A 27,503-nucleotide genomic window follows, 5' to 3' on the forward strand; every position below is an offset into this window, starting at 1 on the left:
AAAATTCAATAATGCAATATCTGTAGTATTTTCTACCTTTTTCTGGTTGGGTGATCTTGCAACATCTCTGTTCATGCACTACATGTGTGATACTGATGCTGGATTGGATTCTTCCTGTGAACTAACATTCAGGAACACATTTGGATAGATGGAAGGATAGGAAGGGTTTAGAGGGATATGGAACAAATGCAGGAAGATGTGCCTAGTCCGAAATAACAGCCCAGTTCCATGACTATACTGAGAAGCCTGGTACTCTGTTGCTAAATCTTTGGTACTCTCCAGCTCTTTTCCAGAGCTCCTGACTTCACCCCTCTCTCTGTGGCAGCGCCAAACTATTTGAGGCCATGGTGTAATATGGGACCAAGATGAGCTATGTGCTGTATGCCTTTGCCATCATTAAGATTACTTGGCTTGAGCCCGCCCATGTCACAGCTCATTTGTAGTGGAAACCCTCATCCTTGCCTTTGATGACTATTCCAACAGTATTTGCTGACTGCCTTAGTTTTATCCTCCCTATCTATGCCACATTCAGCACCAAGGCCTGCTTGTTAATCAACTTTGAGCTACCTTGTTTCTTGGTTAAGTAGTCTCCAGTTGTTAATATTCTGGCCCGAGTTTTGAAGTCCCTCCAAGATCTTGTGCCTCCCTGTTTTTGATCCTGCCCTATCACCCTCATCCATGCAAAAAATTGGTGCTGGAATATGAAGACTCTTTGCATGCTGGTCCCAGAGAAGATTGTGGTATCATCCGATACAATTGCTCTACTCTTTTAAATCTCTCTTCCTAATTCTGAGTAGTGTGTCCTACACTCTGTATCTTTCCCTTTGCTTTACCTATTATACTTGAGTTTAGCTTGATTTTGCGAGTGTGTGTGTATATATACATATATGTGTGTATATAAATAATCTGTTTGAATAGCATGCAAAATGAAGCTTTTCACCGTACCCCAGTACACATGGCACTCATGCAATTAAACCTAAAATTCTGCACCTTCATTCTGGCTTATTGAGCGCCCTTAAATTTAATTGTCGAGCTGTGATGAACATACTTTAACTGCTATGGGATCAAATCTCTTGGATTCCCCCCCATCCCCACCCCTACCAGCATTGCTACATCAGACCAACTAGTTTGATAATCCTGCTGTGAAGTGATGTGGGGTTTTTAACCATGTAATGTATTCAGTCACTTTGTATGGACATAATGTATACAACAAGTAGCAAGTGATCCTGTTACTTCGTTGAGTCGGGACAGCTGTAGTGTTGACATTACATAGGATTTTGGTCCGGGATCTGACTTTTTAAAAGATCTGTTTATACATTGACTCACAGAAGAAGCATTAAATACTTACAATGTGATGTGAGGAGATAAATAACTTGTAAATATTTGTTTGCCATTCCTGATTTCCCATTCTTGCACATTTTGAGATTAAGGGTCTCTGCCTGAAAGCCAACTACCCATTTTTCTTTGCTGACCCGCAGAGTTCAAGTATGTTGATTTGCCATATGTGCTGCATATGAACTGGAGCAATTACATTATTACTTGCGTACCTTTACAGGCCCATTAGATGCATTACCAACAATAAATATGCAATAAATGAACAGTTATCCTAAGTAAACCAGACTATAATCGTGCAAAACCCTAATGCTACCATAGTGATGCAAAGTCCGTAGTGATTCAATGCTGAGGTCGGATTGTGCAGGGTGATTCAACATGACGGTTGATGGGAAGAATCTGTTCTTAAACCCGGAGCTCACGGTTCTCTGGTTTCAAGTTTCAATAACTTAATATGTCATTACAATACATACATGTATTGTTTGTGCAGCAAATTACTATGTTCTTCGTAAACAAAACGGCAGACAAAATTTGACACAAAATATATCGATACTTTTTCTTTGAGAATAGTTATGAGAAAAATGTTTCAACCTTGAAAAATCATTATCTATTTCTGTGGCAGTACTATTCTAGGCAAATAATGCATTCAACTTATTTTTAGAGGTCATTTAAGATTCCTATCTGCAATCAGTTTTTATAGCTTTTTCTTACATCTGAGATTAATTGTTTTTTCTCATCGATTTTGGTTTAATTGTATGTAGCTCACCGTCTTCAAAAATGATATTTGCAATGAAACGAAAAGCAATAATGTGGTCTTTTTTTTTTATGGTGGATTTATTTTTATGTTGAATTGAATCCTTTAAAAAAAAAAAAAGAATTATGCTTTATAGTTTCTGAACTAAAGTCCACATTGAAACAAATACATGTAACTCAGTGTCTCTGGTGAATATGGATAGGTGATTTTTTGAGTCAGAACGCTTCTTCAGAAGAAGGGTCCCAATTTGAAACATCACCTATCCAGGTTCTTCAGAGATGCTGCCTGACCTGCTGAGTTACTCCAGCACATTGTGAAAATTCCATATTCCTTGGTAAAGTCTGAAGAAAGGTCTCGACCCAAAACGTCACCCATTCCTTCTATCCAGAGATGCTGCCTATCCCTCTGAGCTACTCCAGCATTTTGTCTATCTTCCTTGGTAATTGTTTCTTTACAAAAAATTCTAATCAGGCATGCAAAATTACCACAAAGAGTCCTCTTATTTTACCTTTTAACATCAGCAAGCTGTCTTATTTCTTTCATTCTTGTTCACAGCTGTGAAGTTTAAAAAGTACTTGAGTAGCAGTGTCTTATTATCAAAAGTAAATTTAATTTCATCACTTAACGAATGAGTTGAAATTTGTGCATTAAGCCACATACTCCAAGATGCTGACATTGATGTGTTGATCTGTTGACAAACTTTAAATTACGATATAATATGAATGATGGTGCCCATTAAACTTTCCAGCTTTGGTGGCTGAGCCAGCATCCATGTTATGCATACACCGATGTTTAGCATGCTATTCCGGTGCATTATTCCTTCCATCATTAATTCTTGTGTCGATGGCATGCATAAAAAGCTAGGAGAAGGACCAGCAAAACATGTACACTGGCAAAACTAGAGAAGTAATATTGCTAATCCATGGGTTTGTGAGAGGGTGGCGCAGAACATATAACATTTAGTTTCTTCATTTTATTTTTGTTTACCCTTCTGAATAGTTTTCTTCAAATGCTAGATTTCCCCCATTGCACTCTTATTGACCACTTTTTTCTGTTATCCACAATTATTCTGCATTGTCAGGTTAATTTTTAGTTTTTCCCGACAATACTGACTTTTAAAAGTCCAGAAGGCTGTGGAGCCAAGTCAATGGATATTTTTAAGGCAGAGGTAGATCGATTCTTGATTGGTACAGGTGTCAGGGATTATGGGAAGAAGGCAGGTGAATGGGGTTTAGAGAGAATTGTAGATCGGCCATGATTGAATGCTGGAGTGGATTTGATGGGCCGAACTGCCAAATTCTGCTCCTATGATAGGAGTCTTATCACTTAAGAACATATGAATACTGTTTAACATAATACCTTTCATGATGGAATGTGGACATCAAGTTCAATAAGATTCTTCAATTCTCATCGTAAGCTATTCTGTGCAATTCCATGGAATGGTATCTTGTGTGAATTTTTATTTGTAATCCTGGACAGTGAATATTGATTATTGATTTCATGTGTGTTAAAAGATGCCAGTGGGAATGTCTAAAATACCTTGCATTCGCAAGTTTGGATGTACTTGGTTGAATCAACAAACTTGGTTCCTTTCCTCCCTATCCTGCCCTCCATAACAGTTGAATGTTTAATGACTAGTTTGGATTGAGAATCACACTTCGTGCGAAGTTCAAGGTCATATTCAGCAAATGATTTTCCTAATGTCACCTGGATGCAACGATGCACATTATATGTGTAGTTTGCTTTAATAAAATGATACAGATATATGCATTCTTTGTAGTTTAGAAGCTGGAAGTAGCAATGTTCTCTTGAACACTAAGTTCAGAATCTTTCTGAAAAGACATTGGGAGAAGAAAACTATCAGAAGGTGGTATTCCTGCACACAACCAGGCCTTAATTCTTTTTTTTTTTAATAGTCTTGTAATGTTCAAAAACACTTTAATATGGTAAAGTATTGAAATGTAGACCTTAAAGTAGGTAATTGACAATTTGTGCATATAATTACTTCTCTAGTTTGTGCAATAATAATGGGAATTTTGGCAGTAGTTGTGGGATAAATACCATCCAGTGCACCAGGTGAACTTGCTATACCTTGCTTATTGATTGAAAGATACAGCATGGAAACAGGCCATTTTGGCCCACAGAACCCACACCAACCATCGATCTCGCATTCACACTGGTTCTATTAGGGTATCTTTTGCATCTCCCTGGTTTGGTCATCCGAAAGACAAGCATATTGTTTCCTGAGTACAGCATCAAAGTATGAACCGAGTCTTCCTAATGGCGAGTGACCTGACGTGGGTACAATTGTGGCCAGGTGACACCTTTAATCAAAGTCAGGTATCCATTTGCTTGGAAGCATTTTAAAGCATTTTAATTTGTGAATTGGTCTCCAAAGATTTTCTTAAATTGATGTTTTGTATAAAACCAAAATAGCCTTTGGGTTTATTGGTGATTACTGGCCACCCCCGACTTCAATTCTACATGATTGATCCTTATTGTTCTCTGTAATGTTCTCAGACACGTAACTTTTATCCCGAGACTTTAAAAGTCTTTTAATAATAACCTGCAAATTAATCTTGGACTGGTCAGAGATAAAGCAAGAGTCTAAAGATGGGCCCTGACCCGAATCATCATCTATCCATGTTCACCTGAGATGCTGCCTGACCCGCTGGGTTACTCCAGCACTTGGTATCGTCATCTCTAAAAATAATCATCTTGAGGCAGTTTTGTAACGGCCTCTTTCTAGATAGACTGGATTTGCATTAAACCGGGAATGGTAGTTTGCTGATTAAGTCACGAGACTAGTACCTCAGGCGGGGCTGGGCAGGTGATCTGGAGATGTTTGAAACCTATCACAGCAACCTTGGATTTTACAGGAACTCAGCAAGTCAGGCAGCCTCTGTGGAAGGAATGGACATGTTACTTTTCTGGTTGGGATCCTTCTTCAGACTTTAGTAGAGTGTAGATAGCAGATAGAAATTGGGGAAGGGGTGGAGCAGGAGCTGGCATTTGATAGGTGGATCCAGGTACCTCTTGCGAACAGGTACACCCTCTAGGAAGCTGTCGGGGCAGATGGAGGCGCAGGCAAGTCCCGAGAAAACAGATGTGGCTGTGGTAGCGAGTTTGGGTCAAAACGTGGTCATAGTTGGAGGGCAGGAGGAATAGGAATCTGAATGGTGTCAGATTAGGAGAAGGGGAGGTGCAACAAAACCTGGGTGTGCTTGTACATCAGTCACTGAAAGTAAGCATGCAGGTACAGCAGGCAGTGAAGTAAGCTAATGGCATGTTGGCCTTCATTGCAAGAGGATTTGAGTTTAGGAGCAAGGAGGTACTACTGTATTTGTACAGGGCCCTGCTGAGACTGCACCTGGAGTAGTTGTGCCATTTTGGTCTCCAAATTTGAGGAAGGATATTATTGCTATTGAGGGAGTGCAGCGTAGGTTCACCAGGTTAATTCCCAGGATGGCAGTACTGACACATGATGAAAGAATGGGTCAACTGGGCTTGTGTTCGCTGGAATTTAAGAAGATGAGAGGGGATCTTATAGAAACATATAAAATTCTTAGACGATTGGACTGGCTAGATGCAGGAAAAATGTTCCTGATGTTGGGGGAGCCCAGAACCAAGGATCACAGTTTAAGAATAAGGGATAGGCCATTTTGGACTGAGATGAGGAATTTTCACCCAGAAAGTTGTGAATCTGTGGAATTCTGTGCCACAGAAGGCAGTGGAGGCCAATTCACTGGATGTTTTTGAGAGTTAGATTTAGCTTAGGGCTGGGGGAATCAAGGGATATGGGGAGAAAGCAGGTACGGGGTACTGATTTTGGATGATCAGCCATGATCATATTGAATCGAGGTGCTGGCTAGAAGGGCTGGATGGCCTACTCCTGCACATATTTTCTATGTAAAGAGAGGCAGCTGAGTCAGCTGGTGATGGTAACCAAGGCTGGAGATGTAGAGAAAAGGATGCAAATGGTGGAATCTGATAAGTAGTAAGACCCAGGTTAGAGCCTGCCTATGGGTGCTGTCTGTACGGAGCTTGTACGCTCTCTGTAACCACGTGGGATTTCTCTGGGTGCTCCGGTTTCCTCCACACTCCAAATACGTACGGCATTGTAGGTTAAATCTGTTCAGTAAAATAGTATATTGTACCTAGTGTGTAGGATAGTGCTAATGTATGGGATGATTGCTGGTCGGCATAGACGAGGTGGGTCAAAGGGCCTGTTTCCGCACTGTACGTCTAAAGTCTGAATGGGGATGTCACATTGAGATCACTGAATGCAATAGACAAGATTGGAGGAGATGCAGGTGAATCTGTCTCATTAGGAAGGGCTATTTGGCCCTCTGAATGGTGATGGTCATCTATGGACAGGTGTTGAACCTCCTGCAGTCGCAGGGGAAAGTTCCTGGGGAAGGACAAGCAAATCAAGGGGTGGTTTCTGTGTAGAGCAGAAAGGGGTGGGGAGAGAGTGATGTGACCGCTGGTAGGATTGCTTTGAAATGTCGGCAAATTATGTGTTGGATGCGGAGGCTTGGCTGGTGAATGGGAAGGACCAGGGGAACTGTATCTCTGGTCTTTCTGGGAAGAGGGAATGATAAAGCAGAACTGCGAGAAATGTAGGAGAGATAGGGCTACATGCACAACTGGGAAGAGGCAGTGTTTCCTGACGAGAGGGCATATCAGATGTCCTCGCGTGGAAAGCCACATCTGGAGAGCAGATGCGGTGGAGATGGAGAAGCTGCTGAAAGGGATGAGAACTGTGAAGCTGCCAGGATGTCATACAAAAAGGCTGCTTCTGTAACGACATGCAGAGAAAGAAATCTGCTGCCATAGTCACAACAATGTATGCTGACCACTAGCTGCCTAGCAATTGTTTTACGTCTGAGTTTAAGGGGGTGTAGGACAATAAATCTGTGTTCTGCACAGCCGAGCCCAACATACTGTGAATTAATTTTAAAGACCAATTGTATGGGAAGACTACATTGCTTTTTATTTGGTGTTCGGTTTATACTTAGAAATGAAAGCATATTGAATAATGACCAGCTAGTCACTGTTTCTGAGTTGTCACGGGTCTTTTGTCTATCTCATTTTGAGCCAAGTTGCATGCCGTGCAGCTCTGTCAGATTCATGCTCCGTCAAATAAAACTGCTTGATATCGCGTCCCGTGCTGCTTACTATAAAACTAGAATTGCAATCCAACCATAATTTAATAGCTTACGATTGTGGCTGATTACAGAATGAACAAAATCCAAGCTCAATGTTGACCAAGTCACCCCGTGAGTTTGCACCTTCCAGAAACGAAGTTTGGAGGTGCATTTGATCTCATTCCGCTTGCAGGAGTAGCGGTGACCCGTTTACTGGCTGGTCTTGGGAAATTCCCAGTTCCCTAACCCAGCCTCTCTCAAAACCAATTCAACCCGTGCTGAATGCCAAACACTAATTACAGTAACAGCGACTCAAATAGCAGGAGCAGGCACACTGGATTAAAGAAACTATAAATAATAAACGTTCAGGTTTAAATTTATACAAATCCTCTCTCTTCAGATCACGCCTTTGAGACTTTTTTGTTTTTAGTATAATACCTAGAATGTCATCTTTCAATTTGTTTGTACATGTAGAAATTTTTACATTAATAACTTTGAATTCCTTCAATGAACTTCCTTCAAATTAAGAGGAATTGATGGCATAGAATCGTTATTTGCTTTTGATTTTGCTATTGAGGGCGTGCAGCGTAGGTTTACTAGGTTAATTCCCGGAATGGCGGGACTGTCATGTTGAAAGACTGGAGCGACTAGGCTTGTATACACTGGAATTTAGAAGGATGAGAGGGGATCTTATCGAAACGTATAAGATTATTAAGGGGTTGGACACGTTAGAGGCAGGAAACATGTTCCCAATGTTGGGGGAGTCCAGAACCAGGGGCCACAGTTTAAGAATAAGGGGTAGGCCATTTAGAACAGAGATGAGGAAAAACTTTTTCAGTCAGAGAGTTGTGAATCTGTGGAATTCTCTGCCTCAGAGGGCAGTGGAGGCCAATTCTCTGAATACATTCAAGAGAGAGCTAGATAGAGCTCTTAAGGATAGCGGAGTCAGGGGGTATGGGGAGAAGGCAGGAATGGGGTACTTATTGAGAATGATCAGCCATGATCACATTGAATGGCGGTGCTGGCTCGAAGGGCCGAATGGCCTCCTCCTGCACCTATTGTCTATTCCAGCACTTGTAATCCCCACAATTAATGACTGCCAATTGATGTATGTTTAGACTGAGCACATCTGGTTCTACAAGGTGAGTAGATGCTGAGATATGTGGTCTGGTTTTACTTTGATAATACAAACACAAAAGCAACTAAAGAAATGAACACAAAAGCATCTTTAAATAAAGTACAATTAGCAGCATCTTTCAAAAATACGTTATGAATACTCTTTTGGTTGATTATTGCCTCGGCTTTCTTTCCTCATTTTGTTTGCTATCTTAGTGTCGTGTTTTAACTTTTTCTATACTTGCCTCACATTATCAGACATGTACCTAGATATGGCGAAATGCTTTGTTTTGTATACAACCCGATAAAATCATAGTAGACCTCACCTCGGCAGTACACAAGATGAGGTCTGCTGTATAATTTTATCGGGTTGTATGCAAATTTGTAACTTTTCTGGCGCCAACAAAGTTTCCATGACAATTCCCTGACTTATCTTAATGTGATCAATAAATAGTCTAAACCGTTATTTTTGTCCTGAAATGCCTCTTAGACTTGCAATGTGTTGTGATGTATGTTATGCATCAAATGGCATTTTTATCTATTAAATGAATTTTTGTCATTTTGAAAGAATAACTTGGACTTCCATATTGCCTTTCACAATTTCTGTCCATTCAAATTTGTGCAAATTTGAAATATGAACAGAATGGATGAAGCTTCATTGTCCCGAACAGGTTATTCCAAATCTCTCTCCAGTAGTTTTCTGATCTGCTGAGTAATTCTGGCATTTTTTTTAATCAACTGCTTTTTAGTGATGTTTTTCGAGAGAGAACGATTTGACCAATAGTCGCATCTGCCTCTTAAAATATTGGCACTCCAAGAATAAAATAAATGCTATGATAAAGTAGATTTTAGTGCTCAAGACTTTTGGGTTATTTTTATATTCACATTCTGGCGACAAGGGTCGCACTGCAGTAGAGTTGCTGCTTTACATCGCTAGAGACCTGGGTTCGATCATGACAATGGGTGCCGTCTGTACAGAGTTTGTAAGTTCTCCCTGTGACCTGCGTGAGTTTTCCCTGGGTGCTCGGGTTTCCTCCCACATTCCAAAGACGTACAGATTTGTGGGTTAATTGGCTTTGGTAAAAAAAACGGTAAATTGTCCCTGGTGTGTAGGGTTAGTGTGCGGGGATAGCGGAGCAGAGCCGAATGGCATGTTTCTGCGCTGTATCTCTAAACTAAACTGAACCTTTTAATTTTGGAACAGTACCCACCGTGCCAAGGATAACCCTTTTGTAATATAAAGAAAGTTAGAGTTAACTTTTTAGAGTTCATTAAAAAAAATAAATTTGTTTAATCACCATTTTAAAAAAAAATCTTCCTTGCTTTTGATTCTATTAGTTCCAGTGCTTCTAGTTGTGGTTTGTTTGAAATGTTATCTTTTGGTAAAAACATCTTTTACCCAATAGTACATGTGTTTACCAATCACTTTGTTACAGCAGCTGTGATTAAAGGTCAATATTGTCATTCATTTACTTTGACTAGCTTTACTAATTGTAAAATTCAGGATATTCTGATTCAATGTTTTGGAAACAATTGATTTGGAAGTGACATTCTTATTACTCCTGTAGGAAAATAACTGCAGATGCTGGTACAAATCGAAGGTATCAAAAAAAGCTGGAGTAACTCAGCAGGTCAGGCAGCATCTAGGAGAGAGGGAATGGGTGACGTTTCGGGTCGAGTCCCTTCTTCAGACTGTCTTCTTCAGTCTGTCTGACCTGCTGAGTTACTCCAGCTTCTTTTGATACCCTATTACTCCTGGCGTAAGAGCCTTTTTGTGTGTTTTAGTGAAACAGCTTTTATTTTTTATGCCAAATCGAAAGTCGTAATAAAATAATTCAAATCATAAGTCCCTTAATTTTAATATGCTTAATCTATTTTCATTGAATAAAATTGCAGGATTTTAAAGTGAATTTATTCTCCTGCCATAATTGGACTTCAAATATTGTTTATCTTGGTCTTCTCTGGTATGATTAGCAACCATTTTTTGCGTGAAATTCTATTGCATTACTACACGAGTTTGCTAAGTAAATGGAGTGTCTTGAAGTAATGGATTTCTGTAAACCTGAGCAATTCTGTTCTGGTCTTTGAATTTGCTGCCATAATGACTAACCAATTGACGCATACTTGGGTGAACTGTAATTTAAAGTCCAACCCCACCAGAAATGCTAGAACACTTGCCAGCCATGGAGAGAGAAAAACGACTTTTCTGTTCGGTGAACTTTTATTAGAGTTTTCTGCTGGTTACTATAAAGCATCATAATCTTTAATTGGTGCCAGTAAAGTCCATTCTTCGCCCTGGTAATTTAAGTACTAGAGTAACTCAGCAGGTCCGGCAGCATCTCTGGAGAACAATAAAAGGTGACTGTTGGGTCGGGAGCCCTCTTGAGACTGGGGGGGGGGCTGAAAGAGAGGAGGGGCAGGACACAGCCTTGCAAGTAATAGGCAAATATAGGTGAGGTGGGGGTGATTGGCTGATGGTTGGGCAAGGGCCTGAGATGGAAGGGTGGGGGAGAAGGAGAGAAGTGGGTGCGCTTGTTGGGGAGGGGGAGGGGGTGTTGTTGGTAGTTACCTAGAATTGGAAATTTCAGTGTTCATACTATTGGGTTGTAAGCTACCCAAGTGAAATTCATTACTAATTCTAGACAAAAAATGAAGTACTGGAGGAACTCAGCAGGTCAGGCAGTATCTGTGGAGGGGAAATGGGACCCCTCTTTAGACCCTCCCTTTGGACGTGACTGCTACACTGCTATACTAGACTGAGGATAAACTTTTAGCTTTCATCCAAAGCTCTGCGACTCTGTCACAATTTGTAAGAAGCCCTGTTCCCCATGACCTTGCTGCTCGTTGACTTGTTGGGTACCTTTCGGGCAGCACCTTCGTTTTAAAAATTCTCAACTAAGTTTCCATTCCATTCCTATCTTGACAAGCTGCTTATTGTGATTTTTGCCAGTGCTACAATCTGCTGAAAGTTCTGCACGACTCTTCTGAATCTTTCATTTTTATCATTCCACATTAGCAACCATGGCTTTCAAAGCCTAGACCTCTGCTATGGAACTACCTCCCCCCACTGTCCTTGTAACTTTTTAATGTGATATATATGATAGCTCGTTTTGATTGTAAACATTCCTGTGAAGTGGCTAGGACATGTTGCCCTGCTAAAGGTGCTGTGTAGATGCCCTTTGTTCCTCCTGTTCTGCATTAAACTGAGAAGGGAAGAATGCAGAAAAGTCACTTTCTAAACACATGACTTTCTGGACAAAATAGGTGTGACTTGTAGATGCAAGAATGCTGCTATTCTCCAAATAAATCTAATTACTTGGCTTCTGTGAGTGAGAATGAAAATTCTTTGAAAGAGGATACCGTGTGTGTTGAATTGCTGTGTTTATAAACTGGAATATTCTGGTATCAACCATGGCTTACATAGTGCCATCCTCTTTCCTATCAGAAGAGTTTCAGATCTATCTCCCTAAAAATGATTTGAACTTCATAATGTAGGATGCATTGCACTGAGAATGTTTTTAAAGATAAAATGTTAAGCTGAGGGGAGGGTGTACATAAAATCTAATAGCACAGTGGCGCAGTGGTGGAGTTGCTGCTATACAGCACCAGATACCTGGGTTCGATCTTGACTACGGGTGCTGTCTGTATGGAGTTTGAACGTTCTCCCTGTGACTGTGTGGGTTTTTCTCCAGTTTCCTCTCTCCAAAGCCATGCAAGTTTGTAGATTAATTGGTTTTGGTAACATTGTAAATTGTCACTAGTGTATATGATACTGCTAGAGAACGGGTGATCGCTGGGCAGCACAGACTAATTGGGCTAAAGGGCTTGTTTCCACGCTATATCTCTAAAACTAATGCACAAATAAGATCAGAGGAGTGTTCCTAATTAAAACAGTGCTGGAGGAACTCGGTGGGTCAGGCCCCATCTGTGGAGGGAATGGACAGGCAGCATTTTGGATTGGGGCTTTCATCCCCAACCACAGATGCTGCCTGACCTGCTGTGTTATTCACAGCACTTTATATTTTAATCAAGATCCCGGCATTTGCAGTTTCTTGTGTCTCAGAGTAACTCCTAGTGGCAAATATTTATTTTTCACATCACCATCGGTTCAACTGGTTGTTTGGCCTCAAAACATTGCTGTTTGTTGGAACATGCACAAATAAGGGGCTGGGTTTAATCTGTGACTACACTTCAATATCTGCATTGGCTGTTAGGTACTATGGGTGTCAGGAGAACAGAAAAGCAGCTATACAAATACAGTTCTGTTTTATTGCTACATAGGCCACGTATTTTTAAGGATGGCTTGGTGGTGGCAGCGGTGGAGTTGCTGCCTTACAGTGCAAGAGACCCGGGTTTGATCCTGACTACGGGTGCTGTCTGTGTGGAGACATTTCAAAGAGTGTTCCCACACTTCAACACTCCAAAGACGTACAGGTTTGTAGGTTAATTGGCATGGTATAATTGGATTAGTGTGCGGGGATCGCTGGTTGGTGCAGACTAGGTGGACCGAAGGGCCTATTTCCACGCTATATCTCTAAAACTAAAATCAAAAGAAAAACTTAAACCTAAAGAACTTTTGGGGAATTCTGGATATCTCATTTTGTTCTTCAGTAAAACCTTTAATGTTGTACTGGTAGATATAGAATGTTGTTTCTTTGTAATCATAATTTGTAATTTGGCACTCTTTTCACTCACTTAAGTGATAAATTTTCCAGTGCACTGGCAAGTTGAAAGGGAAAAAAAGTCAGTGTTGGAATAACTCAGCAGGTCAGGTAGCATTGCTGGAGAAGTTGGATAGCCATATTTCGGGTCTGGGAAAATCCCGACCTAAAACATTGCCTGACCATGTTCTGCAGCGATAGTGAATGATCCTGCTGAGTTACTCCAGCGCTTTGTCCTTTTTTTGTGCAAACCAGCACCTGCAATTCCTTGTGTCTCCTAGTTGAAGAGGAGCTTGGGAACTGGCACTGTGATGCAGTGAGTGTTTAAGTGATAAGCTAAACGCTGAACTGTTCTCTTTTGGGAATAGTCAGGTTGTGGATGATTAAAGGTTTACTGTATTAATAGCCTAATGTAGTTTTGATTTCTCTTCTTATAAAAAGCTGCCTCTTCAGATTGGTACATTGAAACTTTACTTTAACTTTTGAAGTCTGTCTTAATGTTTTATTTCAAACTTAATTTATTCCATATTTTTTGATTATCAATATGAGTTCTTTTAATCCGTTAGTTTGGCCATTGCGGTTTAACGATGCTGTCTGTATTTGGACACTGGGATGTTTTCCTTTCATTATATGTGATGAGAAATCGGTCTGATTCCATGTCTTTAAATGTGATGTCGCATAAAATAACTGAAGCCCATGTTTCTTTTGATTAAGCTGCAAAGTGTAGCTGCAATAACATGAATTGCATTTTTGGGCAGAGTCTGTCAAATGTAAGACATTGGCTTCCCTTTCCCCCCCCCCCACTCCTTTTTAATTTAGTATAGATAATATCTTGTCAGTTAACTCGATTTAAACAGCTTCTCTGGAAGATTTTTCGTTCCCCTTGCAAGTACCTTTTCAAGTTCTTTGCTTTACCAAACTTTATTGATGGTGTAAATCTGTGTTATGATGGAATTACAGTTGCAAAGTTGTTTATAAAATTCAGACCATCAATGTGGCAATTCAACAGTTGAAAATAAGTTTGTGCTAATATTCTGTATAATCCTTGGAGTGAATACTACAGAAAGTTTCTTTGCATAACCAAGTGGCCTCGTGGGTCAGATAGCATACATGGTTAGGTGGCGTTTCAAATTTGGATCCTTCTTCAGGCTGATTGTGATGGGAATGGGGAGAAAGCTGGAAGAGGATAAACCCTTGCTAGCGATGGGTGTATACAGGTGAGGTGGGATTTTGTCAAGCAGATGGACAAAGGCCGCAGAGAGGAAAAAACAGAATACAATGTGGAAACAGGCCCTTCGGCCCAACTTGCCCACACCGACCAACATGTCCCAACTACACTAGTCACACCTGCCAGCATTTGGTCTGTATCCCTCCAAACCTGTCCAATCCATGTGCCAGTCTAAATGTTTCTTAAAAGTTGGGATAGTCCCTGCCTCCACTACCTCCTCCAGTAGCTTGTTCCATACATCCACCATCCTTTGTGTGAAAAAGCTAGCCCTCAGATTCAGATGAAACCTTTTCCCCTTCATCTTAAATCTATGTCCTCTGGTCCTCAATTCACCTACTCTGGCCATCTACCTGATCTATCCCCCTCATGATCTTACACACCTCTATAAGATCATCCCTTATCCTCCTACGCTCCATGGAATAGAGTCCCAGCTTACTTATTAGCCTTTGCCTATAGCTCACACTCTCTAGTCCTAGCAACATCCTTGTAAATCTTCTCTGTACCCTTTGACAACATCTTTCCTATAACACAATGGCCAGAATTGAACACAAGACTCTAAATGTGGCCTCACCAACGTCAGTACAACTGCAACACAAGAATGTGTGCGATAAAAGGACTGAAGAGTTGCGGATTGTAAAGCTAGAGAAAGGAATGAAGGGTTGGTGGACGGGGGTGGGGGGAGCGTGTGGAGCTTGGCAGTTACCTAGAATTAGAAAATTCAATGTTCATGCCATTGGGTTGTAAGCTACCTGGAAATGAGGTGCCGTTCCTCATGTTTGCATGACCGCTGAGTTACTCCAGCACTTTTGTTTTGTAAACCAGCATCTGCAGTTCCTTGTTTCTACGTTGTTTGTAATTCTGCCTCATAAAACCCCTTCCCACAGCTACAAAAACATAGCATGGAAGAGGGAAATGTGAAGTAGGTAAAATGGGTGTAAAGCGATGAAATGATTAGTGGTCAGGACTGTGTATTTACTTAAATTACATTATGCATGGATTTGTTTGACAGATAATTGTGTTTGATCTGCTTGAAAGGGATCAAGTTCTGAGTAAATACACAGGTAGAATGGAAATCTTGCTTACAGCAGCATCACAGGCATATGCCGAGAACTACGCAACTTTTTGACCCTTGAGTGTTGGATATTACAAGCAATTTTCCAACTGTGATTCAATGAGAATGGCTACGTGTTTGTATTACAAGGCACAATTATTCGGCACAGAAACAGGCCTTTCAGGTCAAGTACCCAGGTATACTAATCCACTACCAGCACTGGTCTGTAGCCTTCTATACCATGGCAATTTAGTACTCATCTAGATATTTAAACAGTGTGAGAGTCTCTGTCCTCGGGCTGTATGTTCTAGATTGCAACCATTCTCTGTGTTAGAAATTCTTTCTTGAACAAGTACAAAAACACAATTTAAAAACAAGTCAATGGCAGTGCAGGAGGTGGTCTTTGGTGTCCATAGCTACGGTGCAAATAGGTTTTTTGCAGGTCGGTTCAGGAACCTGATATTGAGGGAGAGTAGGTGTTCTGAAACCTTATGGCTTGGTACCCAGGGCCATGTGCATAGACCCTTCTTCTCAAGAAGGGTCTCGCCCCGAAACGTCGCCCATTCCTTCTGTCCAGAGATGCTGCCAGGCCCGCTGAGTTACTCCAGCTTTTTGTGTCTATCCTCATAATTTCATGCACCTTGATTTAATTCTGTCTACTTTGTTCCAAAAAAACCAAAACTTACAGTTTAGCCAATCTGTCCTGATTACAAAAGTTCTCCAATCCAAATAACTATCTCGTGAATCTCCTGTGCACCCACTTTACTGCTATCAGAAAATGTGCTGACTACAACTGTGTAATGCTTTTGCTGTGAATTGACACAAAATGCAAGAGTAACTCAGCGGGACAAGCAGGATCTCTGGAGAGAAGGAATGGGTGACATTTCGGATCGAGACCCTTCTTCAAACCTGACCCGAAACATCACTCATTCCTTCTCTCCAGAGATGCTGCCTGACCCGCTGAGTTACTTCAGTATTTTGTGTCTATCTGCAGTTCCTTCCTACACAATGCTTTAGCTGTAACCCAATTAGTCTTCCATGTAATTCTTGCATGCCCCCTTCAATAAAAACAGGGATGTGCCTTTGGACCACTCTTAACTATCTGTCCTGTCACCATTGACACTTCAAGACTCCCCTGTTCTTCTACACACAATTGGGCTTTCTGTTTATACACTTTGTGTCCCCCGCCATAAGCATTGCTTCATTTATATGAATTTAATTATTTTCGCCACATTGATCACCCAGAATTAGACCAGATTTGGAAGTCGTCTTTAGCAGGGATATTTTTCTCAGCTAAATCGCAATCATCTCTTCCTTGCATGTCTTTTGTTCTTTCAAGTTGCTGATATCAGTCAACCTTTGCTAAATCGTTTGACAGACTAGTGAACTTGGGTTTATCCCAGTTTAAACCTTTCACCCCTGATTTTTATTTCAACCATCTCAAACTGGTGTGGCAACTGCTCTGCTCCTGACTGCCTGAACCTGCAACGGGTGAACACAGCCTTAATGTCTAAAGGTCTTAATTCCAATGCCATCCCATTGTTTGCTCTCCCTATAACTTTCCGACTGAGGTAAACAATGGTTTACAATCTCTCCCCAGAACTAAACTACCCTGTCTCTGGTTTAATCTTAGACAGTTCACGTCCTCATTCCAAGGTGGCCTTGCCCTCCTTCGGAAAGTTGTGGAGCCCACAAAAACATGCAATACTTTAGCCCCATTTCATTGCTATATAAAGGCACAATTTCATGGTTGGTTAAAGTGACCGATTCTTTTGCCTCATGATGGTATCTTCTAACTCGTTAATTTTCTATTTTTCCTCAGTAAAATCTTTGAAGTTTAGTGTGATAAATGATGAAATCATTTTCTTGTCTGTATTGTGTTTGATGCTCTGACCTATTTGAGATATCTGTTCTTCTAAATGTGCATTTGTTAACATTTTCAGGTATTGGGATGGATACGTGCGTTATTCCTTTAAGACACGGTGGACTATCTCTGGTTCAGACGACTGATTATTTTTATCCTATTGTTGATGATCCTTATATGATGGTGAGCATATTTTCTCATGCATTTGTAAAGCAACAGCAATGGGATTGTATAACTTAATCAGATAAAATGCAAACATTTACTATTATAAGTACATGGTAGAAACACTTTCATCAAACTCAATAAATTTCAACTTGTCTATTATTTGAATGTCATGTGCTTTAGCCCATATAAAATTCACAAATCACCTCCAAAAATATGCAATATAAAATCTGTTCTTTTGGAAGTTGTAGAAAATAAATAAACCAAAAATGCAAAGGAAACAACAAATGTTGTTGTTTTTTTAGTTGTTCAATATTGTGAAGCAATAAGATTTGTGTTGATTGGGTTGGCTGTCAGAGCCAAGTCCTTGCTTTGCCTCGCCCTCTCCAGTCCAAGGGTCTGATCGGACATCTGTGTGAAGTGCTGCCCCCCACCCCGTCTAATGGTGGCCTGAGCTGTTAAGTGATAGCGGTGGGTCAATGTTCTGTGGCTAAGAGCATCCCACAGTAACACATCTCCAGCTGTACTGTGAGTTTCAATTGGGAAAGGGGGTTTGTATTGTGGAACTTTCTAAAAACACAGCCCTCTATAATCAGGGGTTGTCTCTATTCCCCACTTGCCATGGCAAGATTGGAGAAAACCCACGCGGTCACAGAATGAGCAAACCATGCTGACAGCACCCGCGTTCAGGAGCAAAGCCTGGTCTCTTGCTGTGAGGCAGTGGCTCCACCAGCTGCTCCACTGTGACCTGCTGGAGAATTGATGCTATTAGCACTCAACTGTTTACATAAATAAAGCAACTGTCACTTCAGTGCTTGAAGCAGCTTATTTCAGAAGACAATTGATTCATGGTGACGAAATGTTCCTACTTTCCCTCCTTTTATTATGATATCCCCAGAGTATTAATGCAGGTTCTTTAACAAAGCTGCAAAGCTAGAAATAGAAAATAAATGTTACTTGAGGGACAGTTGCATGATCTGTGTTATCTTCTGTAGAGAAATAATTATTTGTATCTGCATTTTCCTGAGAATCCAACTCGCAGTGCTCAGTAATATTAAACTGACAGGCTGCAATACAGAAGGCATCGGATCAATTATTTAGGAGTGCCAGGAAACTGGACACAAATGTGTTTGTAATGATGCCAAACAGGCTGCCTACGTGAGGGTTGATGTGCTGGGGACTGGCAGGCGAGAGATACTGATTATGTGGGAAAATCAATGATGGTTCCACTGCAGGTGGAGTCTAGTGGTCTCTTGTCTGGCTTTGTGAGTTTCTCACAATATAGAGAACATTAGTCACTTCACTAATAATAATAATAATAATATATCTTTATTGTCATTGTACAGGGATACTCAGCTATACAAGTCCAGAATGAATCTGTAGCATCAATGTTATGGCTCATGGTTGCCTAAGAAACTGTCAGCTCTGAGATTATGGTTGTGTGGCACAGTGCTGTTAACCTCAGCTTCACAGGCTTGAGTTCCAATCTAACTTTGGCTGTTGTGTGTAACATTTGGCACATTCTGCCCATGACGGTATAATTTCCCCCGAGTCTGAAGAAGGGTCCCAACTAGAAATAATCACCTATCTCTGTGCCTCCAGAGATGCTGAGTTATTCCAGCACTTGTTTCTAGCATCTGCAGCTCCTTGTGTCTAAATCCCAAAGACATGCTATGTCTTTCACTATTGAAATGTTGGGAGTGGTGCGCTGGAAGTGACATGCACTGGTTATGTGGGAGAAATCAATGATGGTTCAGGCGCAGGTGAAGTTTGGTGCACTTGTCTGACTTTGAATGCCAATAGATTCACAAGTAGATGTTATGCGTAGAAGGGAGTTGGTTGCAAGGTTACAGGGAAATAAGACAAGGATTAGCTCTGCTTGGAGCTGGCATGGACTCTATTGACTGAATAGCCTGTTGTGTCTTTTAGACTTTAGAGGTACAGGGTGGAAACAAGCCCTTCAACCCACAGAGCCCTTGCCGACCCCCCCCCCCCCCCCCCAGCGTGAAATCGGAGCACCGTGAGAACACCCACGCAGTCACAGGGAGAACGTACAAACTCCGTACAGACAGCACCTGTAGATGGAACCCGGGTCTCTGGTGCTGCTGCACCACCATGCCGCCCAGTTGACTGAATATTGACTGAATAGCCCACTATGTCTTTTAGACTTTGGAGAAACAGCCTGGAAACAAGCCCTTTGGACCACTAGTCCTCACCGGCCTGCGATCATCCCATACGCTTGCACTATCCTACACACCAGCAACAATTTGCAGAAGCCAATTAACCTACAAACCTGTATGTCTTTTGAGTGTGGAAGGAAGTCGAAGCACCCAGAGAAAACCCATGTTATACATGGAGAACGTACAAACTCTGTCCAGCAGATACAGCCTCTTTAGTCGGGATTGACCCCGGGTCTCTGGCACCGTGAAGCAGCAACTCTACCGCTGTGCCACTGTGCTGCCCCTTGCGATGTCTGTTGTGGTTGTGGCAGGTTTTTTACTTCACTCCTCCTTCGGTACGAGTGTGTCACAGATTGCTGCTCGAAAATATCCCCTGAAGGCTTGCAGATTTTGTTTCTCTTTGACTGCTGCCTTGTATTTCCACACTTGTCCTTTCTGTTCCTCCTGTCCAAAAAAATGTAGCATAACCCAATACAACAATAACTAAATTATAGTCAAAGTAAAATCTGCTGTGGCTTTGGGGCATTTCCACATTGATCATTCTTTCCCAGCATTCTGGATAGTTTGTTATCAACCTCTTGGTGAATCTAGGGCGGCACAGTGGCACAGCTGCCTTGCATCACTGGAGACCCAGGTTCCAGAGAATCAAGAGTGTTTTGTCGTCATATGTACAGGAATGGAAGAATGAAATTCTTTCTTTGAGCAGTACAGCAGGTTTGTGCTCAATAGATAATACAATATACATTTTAAAAGTTCAAATTTTTTTTTTAAAAAGACAACATGGAGCAAAGAAAAGTCCCAAGTGCAATCAAGGCAGTTCAGAGTTTAGTTGGGGAGTTCGTAGTGTTCAATAACCTGATGGTCATTGGGAAGAAGCTGTTCCTGAATCTGGACTTTAGTTTTCAAACTGTTATAACCACTTTTCTGATGGCAGGAGTGAAATGAGAATATGGGCAGGGAGGTGAGTCTTTGCTGGCTGCTTTTTTGAGAAAGCGACTCTGATAATCTATTCGATGGTGGGGAAAGTCAGTATCCCTGATGGACCTGGCCGCGTCCACCACTTTTTGTAATCTTTGTTCCTATTTCGATCCTGACCGAGGGCGCTGTCTGAGTGAAGTTAGCACTTTTTCCTTGTGACTGCGTGGGGTTCCTCCCACATCTGAAAGACTGGCAAGTTTGTTGGTTAATTGGCCTCTATAAATTGTCTCTAGTGTGTAGGAAATGGATGGGACATTGGGATGTAGAGCTAGTGTGAATAGGTGGTTGGCGTGTACTCTGTGGGCCGAAGGACCTAACCAATAAGGACAGTAAATGTACGTTATTGTTGATTGTCACATCGGCAGCTACTGTTTTCAAATGAAACCAAGAGGTCCATTAAAACTGCCTTGCCACATCTGAAAAAACAGTGACAAATCTTATCATCTAAAGTCTTGAGGCCTTAACAATTAATTATAATTTGAGCATGGGTAATCATTAACTAACTCTGGGCATGCTTTCATATTAATTTTAGTTAAAGTGCACATTCTCCAGATTTAGATATGCTTCATAGTTTTTGGATATTTTGACTCTTAACAAAATCCAATCTCAATATTTTCTTTTTGGAAGGTTCATTTAATTTCAAATTACCCATGTTCTGATCCTTTTTTTCCTTTGCTCTTCATCTCTTTGTTTTACAGGGACGTATTGCTTGTGCCAATGTTCTAAGTGACCTTTATGCCATGGGTGTCACAGAGTGTGACAATATGTTGATGTTGCTTGGAGTCAGCAATAAAATGACAGATAAGGTAAGTCACGATGTTCCGCAAGGGTTGGTGCTGGGGCCGCTACTCTTGTTGTACATTAACAATTTGGACGAGGGGATTGAAGACTTTGTGGCAAAGTTTGCGGATGATACGAAAATGGGTGGAGGGGCAGGTAGTGTAGAAAGAGCAGGGACTCTGCAGAAAGACCTGGACAGGTTGGGAGAGTGGGCAGAGAAGTGGCAGATGGAATATAGTGAAGCAAAGTGTGGAGTCGTGCCTTTTGGAAGTATGAATAAAAGCGTAGACTATTTTCTAAATGGGATGAGAATCCAGAAATCGGAGGTGCAAAGGGACTTGGGAGTGCTGGTGCAGGATTCCCAAAAAGTTCATCTGCAAGTCGAATTGCGAATCGGCAGTAAAGAAAGCAAACTCAATGCTAGCATTTATTTCAAGAGGGCTTGTATACAAAAACAGGGATTTAATGTTGAGGCTCTATAAGGCGCTGGTTAGGCTGCATTTGGAATATTGCAAGCAATTCTGGCCACCATATGTGTGGAAGGATGTGCTAGCTCTGGAGAGGGTCCAGAGGAGGTTTATAAGAATGATCCCAGGAATGAGTAGAGGGGGGGGGAGGGGCTCATTGAAACATACAGAATAGTGAAAGGCTTGGATAGAGTGGATGTGAAGAGGATTTTTCCACTAGTGGGAAAGTCCAGGTCTAGAGGTCAGCCTCAGATTTGAAGCACTTTCTTTTAGGAAGGAGATGAGGAGAAATTTCTTCAGTCAGAGGGTGGTGAATCTGTGGAATTCTTTGCCACAGACCTGCGGATGCCAAGTCGGTGGATGTTTTTAAGGCAGAGATAGACAGATTCTTGATTAGTGAGGGTGTCAGAGGCTTTGGGGAGAAGGCAGGACAATGGGGTTAGGAGGGAGAGATGGATCAGCCATGATTGAATGGCGGAGTAGACTTGATGGGCCAAATGGCCTAATTCTACTCTTATTCCTTACGACATGCATTTCTTAAATTTGTGTTCAAACATTCTGGGAAGCTGCTGTTTAATATCTGTAAAGTGATCAAGGAATCGCATAATTGTCTTAAATTCTTTAGTTCCACAGAAGGATGAGAAAATTTATGTTGGTGTGTATACTATGGAAGGTTGTCCAAGGGTGCAGCAGGATGTAAGGATATAGATGAAAAGTGGCGTTTTGGCAAGTGGAATTTAATCCCAATTTGTGCAAGGTGATGCATTTTGGCAAGCGAAAAGGAACTATACAGTAAATGGCCAGGTGCTAAATAATATTGATAATTAGAAGGACCTTGGGGATTGTCCATAGATTCCTGAAGGGCAACATGAGGACATAGGTAGCCTGTTTGCCTTCATAGGTCAGGGCATAGAATATAAAAGTTTGGATGTCGAAACAAGGAACTGCAGATGCTGGTTTATACCAAAGTGCTGGAGTAACTCAGTAGGTCAGGCATCATCTGTGGAGAAAGTTGTGATCTTGTGTGGCAACGTTATTGACCACAACTTGGATCATGTTCAGTTCTGGTTGCCGTGCTTTAGGAAGCGTGATTGTATTAGAGATGATGCAGAGGACATTCACCAGGATGTTGCCTGGACTGGAGTTTCAGTTATGGGGAGTGATTGGATAGGCTGGACTTTGCCTGGAGCAAGGGTGGCTGAAAGATTTATATAGAGGGATACAAAAGTACAAGATAGATGGTCAGAATCTTTTCCCCATGGTGGGGGTGTCAATAGTAAGAGCATCGGTTTAAGGTGAGATGAGAGAGTTATGAGGGGAAGGCTTGAAGGTCAATCAGCCAGTGGGAGGAGAGGGGGGGGGCAATCAAACATGGCCCTTAAAATCTTGAGAACTATCAAATTCAGACAGAATGCAACAGTGAGTCATAAATAGAACTTGTTTCAGTGAGTGGTATTGGCAGAACCCGATGATTTCAGATTGTGCAGCAGTGGATCAATGTTTGAGATTACTTATAGTGCAAGTTCCACAGAACAATGAAAAGTTAGTCTACTTCTGATCTGGGTGCAGTCAGGATCCATGTCGTGAAGTGGTGACGTGTATGTGCCGGATCCTTAGTTCATTTATTTTTTGTAACATAAATATTACATTGAATTATAGCGTGAATAAGGAAAGCAATTTGTGCTAGGTACTCTCGAAGTCTCGCTTGAATTTAATCACCACAACGGGTTGGCTGCATGCTAAAACAAACATGAGAGACTTTCTTAAATGTGTTCTGAAGAATTTCTTCAAGAAATAATAGAACATTCAACTTTCTAAAGAAAAAAGTGTCTGGCATTTGACATGATGTACACGTGAAGTAATCCAATGCTTTCATACTGGATGAGGTCGGACTCCACCATAAGATTTTGTTTCGTTTGGAGATGCAGCGCGGAAACAGACCCTTTGGCTCACCGGGTCCTCGCCAACCAGTGATCCCCGTACACTAGCACCATCCGACACACTAGGGATCATTTACAATTTTTACCAAAGCCAAATTAACTTACAAACCTGTACGTCTTTGGAGTATAGGAGAAAACCAGAGCACCCAGGGGAAACCCATGGAGTCATGGGGAGAGCGTACAAATTCTGTACAGGCAACATCTGTAGTCAGGATCGAACCCGGGTCTCTGTTGCTGTGAGGCAGCAACTCTACTGCTGTGCCATTCAAGATGTGAAATGGATTGAATTGAAATCTGTTAATTAATAAGAAAGTCAGCAGAGAATTATAAAAGCTGCTAGGTTTGTCAACTGGTTCACTAATACTTTGCAGAGTTTGGAGTTTGACAGCTGATCCACTGTGATATGCAGTTGACTTCAGTCCAACACTAAGAGGCACGCATATTAACATGGGGGTCCCTAGGGATTCTTACATATGGCATGCCAGAATTGCTCATATTCTTGGTACGCAGCGTATCGTTATGCAGCTGAACCTGTATGTAATAATTTGTACATTTTAGCAGCTGAAACTATCCTTTAAAAATAGTTTTCAAGTACTTTTTGTCTTTTATATGCAGGAACGGGACAAAGTAATGCCACTAATAATACAGGGTTTTAAAGATGCGGCAGATGAAGCGGGTACAGCTGTTACTGGAGGACAAACAGTATTAAACCCGTGGATCATTTTAGGTGGTGTAGCCACGACAGTCTGCCAGCCGAATGAATTCATCATGTAAGTGTGTTGCCCTTTGTTCATTTCAATGTTGTAACATAAATATTACACTGAATTATAGAGTGAATAAGGAAAGCAATTCTGTGATAGGTACTCTTGAAGTTTCCCTTAAATGTAGTCACCAAAAGGTTGGCTGCAAAGATATGTTTGTAATCTGCGTTAAAATGAAATAAGCAATGTATATTGTGAATCCTAAAATTTAAAATATTGCAATTCATGAAAAATAAACTAGCAGGGTAAGTTTTAACCACTTGTCATTTTCTCCACCATCCCATCTCCCCTGACATCACATGCATGCGCTCACACGTTCAAACGCTTAAAAGACTCACACGCACACTCTTCTCCCGCTAACCCGAGGATGATGCATAAAACCTATAGAATTCAACCCCTTGGAAGTATTAGCTTCAACAGATTTATAGGGGGGAAAAGGTAGACACAAAATGCTGGAGTAACTCAGCATCCCTGGAGAGAAGGAATGGATGACATTTCGGGTCGAGACCCTTCTTCAGACTGATGTCAGGGGAGGGGGCAGGACAAAGATAGGATGCAGTCGGAGACAGGAAGACTAGTGGGAGAACTGGGAGGGGATAGAGAGGGAAAGCAGGGACTATCTAAAGTTAGAGAAGTCAATGTTCATACCGTTGGGGTGTAAACTACCCAAGCGAAATATAAGGTGCTGGTCCAATTTACGCTGGGCCTCACTCTGACAATGGAGGAGGCCCAGGACATACAACATTGAAAACTCAAAGTACTTGCATAATATCACTTTGACTTTGGAATCTAGACATGATATTCAAGTCACTGGATTTGTGCAATCAATGTTTAATTTGTCAACTTCATTTATTGTGAGTTCGGCACATTGCAATTCCCTCAGCTGGGCACCTCAAATTCTTAGGAGTCAATATCACCAACAACTCCTCTTGGACCACCCATATTGAAGCAACGACCAAGAAAGCACACCAACGCCTCTACTTCCTTAGAAGGCTTAGGAAGTTTGGCATGTCCCCTACAGTTCTCACCAAAGTCTACAGATGCACCATAAAAAACATTTTATCAGGATACATCACAGCTTGGTTTGGGAACAGCTCCATCCAAGACCGCACGAAATTGCAGCAAATTATGGATGCAGCCCAGAACATCACACAAACCAACCTCCCTTCTATTGGCTTCAGTTATACCTCGCACTGTCTCGGCAAGGATGAGTTGCGCCCTGGCCATTCCCCTCTCCCATCACTACTATCTACCTCTTTGGTGACCCTTGGACTATCCTTGATCAGACTTTGCTGCCTTTACCTTGCACTAAATGTTCTTCCCTTATATGTCTATAAACTAAATGGATCGATTGTAATCATGTATTGTCTTTCTGCTGACTGGTTAGCACGCAACAAAAGCTTTTCAATATACCTCGGTATACGTGACAATAAACTAAACTAAACTGGCATGTTTAAGTTTCAGTCTGAAGTTAGTTTATTATTTCAGTGTAAGTATGTAATAGGTATTCTGTGGTCTATACACTTCTAGCTAATGGAGTAGACTGAAAGGATCTACTACTTGTACAGAACGGATGTTGTAGGTTTTTATAATGTTGAAAGATTATGTAAATGTGGAACTTCACAAACAAATTGATTGATCTACATGCGCTTGATGCAGTCACGATTGTACAACAGTATACACACTAACTAATTGCCGGGTACATGGGCTTGCTAGCTGGCAACACCACACTAATTGTCCATGGGAATGCGCTAAACTGTCTTCCTGAACTGTTGCAATGTCTTTGTTGAAGTCATTTCCACGATGCTATTAGATCAGGACTTCCAGCTTTATGGCCCAGCGTGATTTATTATCAAGTGTGGATGGTAATTTAGAAGTGGTTGTTTCTGCTCTTTTCAAGGTGGGAGAGATAAAAGCTTGACGTATGTTGTTGACAATTGTTATAGATTAAAATGCACTGCGGCTACGATGAACCCAGTGAGAGAATGTTTAGGGAGGAACTGTAGATGTTAGTTTACACCGAAGATAGACACTAAATGTTGGAGTAACTCATCGGGTCAGGCAGCATCTCTGGAGAAAAGAAATAGGTAACGTTTTGGGTCGAGACCCTTCTTCAGATGAGTGAATGTTTAGGTTAGTGAATGGGGTACTTTATTAGCCTGTGCAGTATTAATCTTTGTACTTTAACATGTAAACATTACACAATTTTGTATATTTTTTTGTAGTCTGGTTTGAATTCTTATTGCACCCTGACATCATAAACTTTAGAAAAGCATCAAATGCAGATAATTGTCTTTTATTGTTTTTTAACTTCATGATTAAGAGGCACAGAGGACATTTCATTTTGAAAAGTTAAGCAAGTCGCGAAGGAAATGTTTAGAAATAACAATGGCACTTTTTGTCTATTTCTTTCTCTTTTAGCAAGTATTTGGCCCATCTCCAGCATGGGACAAATGTACAGCCTTGCCATGTAAGGCATTACAGGCAAGGACTTACACCCTGTCATTCTCAATAGAATAGCTTGGAGCGATCAAAGAACTATATCGCCCTCTGCTGATTTGAATTTTAACCTGTTTCATTGACTCTAATTTTAACAGGGCTTCAGATAATCATGAAATATTATTTTTTTTCACAAATAGAATCTACTTAGTTTGGTATGTACTCAGATAATGGTCCTTCATCACTATAGCAGTTTTGGGATGACAATTCGGTTTTGATTTATTATTGTCACGTGTACCGAGGTACAATGAAAACTGTTGTTTTGTAGACTATCTGAGCGAGTCAGGTTACACGAACATTCTACCTGGAGATGCTGCCTGCCCCGCTGAGTTGCTCCAGCATTTTGTGTGTATATCTACACTATACATGAATGCAGTCAAGCCAAACGCAAGTATAATGGGGAGCAAAGAGCAAAAGATACAGAGTTGAGAATATAGTTCAGAGGTTAAGAAAATTGGCTGGGAGAGTTGATGCTGGAAGTATGTCTGAGTGGATGTCTCCTGTGAGTAACAGTATACCTGTTTGCAGTGCTAAAATAGCTTAATGTCAGTGTTTGCATGTAAATTAAACATCAGCTGCT

The 27,503-nt window shown here is 41.2% G+C and overlaps 1 protein-coding gene across 1 annotated transcript in view; it reads left to right on the top strand.

The window, feature by feature from the left end:
- The window catches only part of sephs1 (selenophosphate synthetase 1), a 50,066-nt gene that overhangs the window by 5,846 nt on the left and 16,717 nt on the right, over window positions 1–27,503 (top strand). Inside the window, exons 2-4 of the mRNA XM_078419447.1 lie at window positions 17,236–17,339; window positions 21,175–21,282; window positions 24,279–24,433. Coding sequence (XP_078275573.1) covers window positions 17,236–17,339; window positions 21,175–21,282; window positions 24,279–24,433 — 367 coding nt within the window. The remainder of the gene's footprint in view (window positions 1–17,235; window positions 17,340–21,174; window positions 21,283–24,278; window positions 24,434–27,503) is intronic.

This window comes from Rhinoraja longicauda, chromosome 23 (genome assembly GCF_053455715.1).
Source record: "Rhinoraja longicauda isolate Sanriku21f chromosome 23, sRhiLon1.1, whole genome shotgun sequence".
Classification (NCBI taxonomy): domain Eukaryota; kingdom Metazoa; phylum Chordata; class Chondrichthyes; order Rajiformes; family Arhynchobatidae; genus Rhinoraja; species Rhinoraja longicauda.